The sequence below is a fragment of the Cavia porcellus genome, unplaced genomic scaffold (genome assembly GCF_034190915.1).
Source record: "Cavia porcellus strain 051 isolate PalLab524CR breed Dunkin Hartley unplaced genomic scaffold, mCavPor4.1 scaffold_25, whole genome shotgun sequence".
In the NCBI taxonomy this organism is placed as follows: Eukaryota; Metazoa; Chordata; class Mammalia; order Rodentia; family Caviidae; genus Cavia; species Cavia porcellus.
In genome coordinates this window covers 38,101,397-38,106,845 of record NW_026947508.1, presented here as the reverse complement: position 1 = coordinate 38,106,845, position 5,449 = coordinate 38,101,397, and the positions used below count along the sequence as shown (strand labels likewise).

The 5,449-nt window shown below is 40.6% G+C and overlaps 1 protein-coding gene across 1 annotated transcript; it reads left to right on the top strand.

Annotated features, from left to right (window-relative positions):
• Positions 1-2,181: 2,181 nt before the first annotated feature.
• Positions 2,182-3,198, top strand: LOC100716594 (olfactory receptor 2A12-like). The gene has a single exon (XM_003462514.2). The coding sequence runs from the start codon at positions 2,260-2,262 to the stop codon at positions 3,196-3,198; it is 939 nt and encodes a 312-aa protein (XP_003462562.1). The 5' UTR covers positions 2,182-2,259.
• Positions 3,199-5,449: the final 2,251 nt, after the last annotated feature.

Genomic DNA, 5,449 nt, shown 5'->3' with positions numbered 1-5,449 from the left:
TGAAAGACAGAAAACATTTTGGGAAGTTAAGAAGTCAGACTAGTTGAGTTCTGTTTAAGGGTAGTTTTGTGGCATACAGGAAGTCCTATTTCTGCTGAAAAATTAATATTATTTCATTTCTGCCATACATTCCTTCTCTGAGGCTTAGCTTTTCCATCTGTCAGGTGGAGACAACGATCTGTCACCTGTATTTCTCAGAATCATCAGGAGGCTCAAAGAGAGAATGAATGTTAAGATCTTTTGTAAGACACATCTCAAAAATTGGATTCTATATTTTCGGCTGAAACAAAGTCCAAGCTTATTGTACCAGACAATGATTTTCCTCTTTGCTGTCCCTCACATGGAGTTTCTGCTTCCAATGCCTTCACATCACACAGGAGAGTCAGGGAGGGGTAGGCACTCAAGGGATTGAGAAGCCTGAATTTCTGACCCAATGTCCTACCGGTGGAAGAGCATATGTGGGCTCACTTGCTGGTTTGTAGACAAGTTTCCCAACCAACTATAGCCTGTCCTCACAGTTCAGCCAAGCCCAGTACTCCTAAGGATCACCTGCTTAAGGAAAATCCCTCTCTCAGGACCTTTGTGGAACATGAAAAGTGAAAACCTGCAAAACATATTCCCCATCCAGGCCACAGTATTCTGACATCTTTGAGCTGCATCTTCATAGGAAGAATGTGGATTGCAATAAAGATATTTTTATCCTTATTCCTCATATATCTGAGGAAACTAAGGGCTATAACAGTGAGCTAACAACTAAAGTTACACACGTAAATCCAGAGGCAGGACTCAGGCAGAATCAGCCGTGTTTAACACGCACTTTCCACACTGCCATGTGGCTTCTCTTCTTGAAATCTACCTGGCCCAACCACAATTATCCTTTGGGAAGATGGAGGAGCTGAAACCAACACAGGAGACAGCTTGACTTAGAAAGATTCTTTGATGAAAAACAGGAGTTTAATTTTAAAAAATAGCTGTCTTCCAGCTGCTTAGTAGCTGTAGGGTAAGATCTGTGGAGGTCCTGTAACAGAGCTTAGCATATGGGAAGTTTAAATTGTGTGCAGTCCTACTGGCCAACCACAAGAAACCCCTTAATGTACCCAATGCAGAAATAAGGTTCTTATGAAGACTCAGTCAAGGTGTTCTGAAAGAGAACAAGAAGATTGGAAAACAAGTAGGATGAGTCAGTGCCAGGAGAACGAGAGACTCTGACAGCATCAAATATGCTCCAGACCTCAATTACCAGCAATGCAAATAACATCTCCTTGGAGATGTTCTTTGCCTGTTCTCTGGAGAACAAGCTCAGGGATTTAAGCTCAAACAGAGCTAAGAGTCAGTGAAAAGGTAAAGACTGGGGTTCTGGCTTTGTAGCGGGGAAAAGAGGGAACTATCTGGAGGGGAGTAACAACTGTTGACATCAAGGAGGACGGAGTGACTTCTCAGGATGTCTGCTTATATAGGTTGGGTCTGAATATCTGTCTACAGAGACCCATTCAGAAAACGCAAGTAACATTTATTGAGCTCCTACCACCTTTTAGGCCTTCGGTATGATGATTTGCATTCTAAACTATCATTCAACAGTTTAATAAACCAAAACAAGAGGACACTCTCATTGTCTGCACCTCAAGGCTCTCAAGGTCAGAGGAAAGGGAAAATGGCTTATTCAAGGTCATTCACTCAGTGAATTATACAACTAGATTTAAGAAGTCAGTGTTTCTTTTAATAAAGTATGGCCAGAGGTGGAGTGAGTGGATACACAGAGACCCATTCTTCCTATGGACAGACTGAGGGCAAAATTAAGTAGAAAAAGAAATCAATATATGAAAAAGGACCAAGTAGTTTTTCTATGTTTCAGATATTGGAAATTTGTCAACCCAGCTATGCTACATAACACTGATATTTATGTTCAAATACCTGGATAATGAAGGAAACTTGGAATCCTTATTAAGAAGAGGATGCTAAGATAATCTAGGGATCAATCTGGCTAATTTTTTCATTTTACAGAGAATAAAACTGAAGTGAGAGGGAGAACTACTGGTAGTTTAGAGGTACAGCTGGTACTAAATGTGATCCTCTCCTCTTTGAAAACTTCCTCAGCTGGTGACAGAGGTAAGGTCTGTATTTTGGGAAGATATCATGATGTTTCAGCAGATTTGGACACTGACCACCACCTCACCCATCAGTAACCTCACCTGTAGTGTATACATTAGCTTGTTTCCTGTCTAAATTACTATCTTTTCTTTCTTTGAGAGGTAGAACACAATGCACATATCCAATCAGTCATTTGTGACTGAATTCATCCTGCTGGGATTCTCCCTGGAACCCAGGACCACACCTCTGCTCCTCTCAGCTTTTCTCATGATCTACCTGTTGATTATTCTGGGTAACAGCTTGATCACCATCCTCATCTGCCTGGACTCACACCTCCACACCCCCATGTACTTTTTTATTGGCATCCTTTCTGTGTTGGATGTGGGCTATACCACCACAACTGTGCCTCAGATGTTGGTACATCTGACCAGCCAGAAAAAGACAGTCTCTTTTCCCAGCTGTGTAGCCCAAATGTACATTTTCTTGGTACTAGGCATCACTGAGTCCTGGCTTTTTGCCATCATGTCTGTAGACAGGTATGTGGCCATCTGTCACCCACTCAGGTACAAAGTCATCATGTGCCCGTGGCTATGTTGGATAATGGCAGTTTTCTGTGGACTCTGGGGTATCATCTCTGCTCTTGTCTACACTATCTTTGCCATGCGTCTGCCCTACTGTGGTCCCAACAAGATCAACCATTTCTTCTGTGAAGTCCCTGCAGTCTTAAAACTGGCTTGTGCAGACACTTCACTCAATGACCGAGTAGACTTCATTCTTGGTTTCTGTGTCATACTGATTCCTCTGTCCCTTATCTTTGTCATTTATGTCAACATCTTCATTGCCATCTTGAAGATCCATTCAGCACAGGGTCGGCTGAAGGCTTTCTCTACTTGTGCATCCCACATCACTGTGGTCACCATGTTCAGTGTGCCAGCCATGGTCATGTACATGAAGCCTGGATCTAAAGCAACCCCTGAAGAGGACAAGAAGCTTGCTTTATTCTATAATGTTATCTCTGCTTTTCTCAATCCCATCATCTACAGCCTCCGGAACAAGGATGTCAAGAAGGCTTTCCTCAAGGTTATAGGCTGGGGAAGGGTCCCAGATTGAGTCCCTTGAAACACTGAGCAATGAGACTCATTATGTGCAGCCTTTGCTCAGACTCCTGGTGCACATTTACATGCTCATTCACATGACTCAACAGCGCCAGTGCACACCCCCTCAGCTCCTCCTCTCAACTTCATATGGGTCCTTTGGAGACAGTCCACACTGGGCTGAAAGTAAAACACTTAAACAACTCTAGGCACATTTGTTGTTTCATTCTCTTTGGTTCTAGGGTCTTGGTGTTTAACAAAAAGGGATGTTTGAATCACTAAAATATTTTTCCTTATGAAATAAGCAGACCTGTATAAGCCATGGGGCTTTATTTTGGATTCAGTGCCCTCTGGAAACCACAAAGATGGTATTAGGAGAGCTGGCTACAAGAACAAGAGGACAGACTTGGCAGATTCTTGGCTCAAAAGGAGAAGTAAGTTCAGAAGAGCAGGCTGGAGACAAGTGAGGATGCTGGAGACCAGGTACAATCTGACCCCACTCACCTTCCGAGACTGATCTCAGGTCATCCAGATCATCTCTCACATAAACTAAATGAGACTTCTCCATTGCCTAGAATGTCTTTCCCACATCAAGCCTTCCTCATAAGCTATTCTCTCTCTTACCTTTAAATCTACCCTGCTCCATCTTACCAACGTGCTGTTAATTCTGGTTTATGCACCAGGTCATGGCTTAAACCACATTTTCTAAAAGAGGACTACAAAGAATGGAGAGTCATTTGGCCTTCAAAGCATCCTCTGCTTCTCTCTCACAAGACTAAAGGCATGTGGCTCAATATTTTTGCTCTTAGCTAAGTTCTAAAGGCAAGGACATTCTAAGCTGCTTTGTTATCATATGCTTAAGACCCAGCACTAAGCTTCCCATACACTGCCCTTCAGCCATATATTGGTGAAGAAATTGCCCTTCAACCAAAAATGTGCGTGAAGGAAAAGACGCCCTATAAGGAGGAGAAGGAACTCGGTGCTGGTGAATGGCAAGTTGAATTAGGAACAGCAAAATGTAAGAAATGAGAGCACTTTAAAAGTGGGGTGAGACAGACAAAGGATTCCATGTTGTCGCTTAGGCATGATTATATTGAAAAAGTGTTAGCTTTTGTTGTTGATGTTCATGAACTGATGTCTTGTAATAATGCCTTTTCACCTTTCAAATTCACACAGTTACAAAATAGTGATATTCAATGCAGGGAAGCTTTCAGTGATCCCGATGTCCACACTGACTATTAAAAAACATTAAATTCTGCATAGTTGAACAGTGCTCTCTACATAGTAGGTATGCAACATGTTTGTTAAATAATTGCTAATCATTAGGACTGTTTATTAGTTATTTATATGTCATATACAGTTTTAAGATTACTATAGATATTAATTTACTTAATAGAATATCAAGCAAAAGAAAGCGTGTAAAATCATGTATTATGAAAACGTTACGGTGTTCATATACTTGGGTCTCAAAATTTCACCTCTAAGACTCTGTCCTAAGGCAAAAATCTGAAATAGAAATGAAGTTTTTATATAAGATAGTCATTAAAGAATTTTGGGGAATATATAATTTGTCAGACTTACAAAAAACTATGCAACAAATTTTATGTATAATATTTGAAAATAGTATTAAATATCACTTAGATATGACAGTTACATAGAAAAAAGAAAATATAAACTTTTGTTACTCTAAGTTTTATAAAACATGCACACATTCACTTTTCAAAATCCAGAAATACATACATATATATACGTTAATACTGCACATCACTGAGTATTAAGATAAAAAATAGTTTTTATCCTTTGTCAGATTTCCTCCTAATGTTTCTACAATCATCACCTATTGGATTGAAAGCAAAAAAGAAATAAACATTAATTGGTAAATATTTGTTGTTCTGTCAAAGAAAGGCAAAGTTAGCTGTGATGTTACCCTCCATTCATTCATTTCCCCACCTCATGACCAGACTAACATTCAGTCCTGTGGATGCAGACTGAATAAGTTCTAATCTAGGGTGAAAGACAACAAGCACCAAGACAAGGACACTGCAAGTACCACACACCCTGCAGAATGCACTGCATGTTCAAAGGTGTGACACAGTGACAAGGAGATAGGGCAGGCGCCCCAAATGAGGCCAAATTTCTGCGAGGTGTTGGAACATGAGTAAAAGTCTAATAATTTTAGAAAGGACATGGAAGGGGGCATATTTCAGACACAGGATGCCAAAAGTGTGGAGTTTTTCAGAGGAGGCAGAATAATAGAAAAGACAGCC

What these genes read in the sequence shown, in the direction of transcription:
- LOC100716594 (XM_003462514.2), top strand. Translation starts at nt 2,260, where the DNA reads ATGCACATATCCAATCAGTCATTTGTGACTGAATTCATCCTGCTGGGA.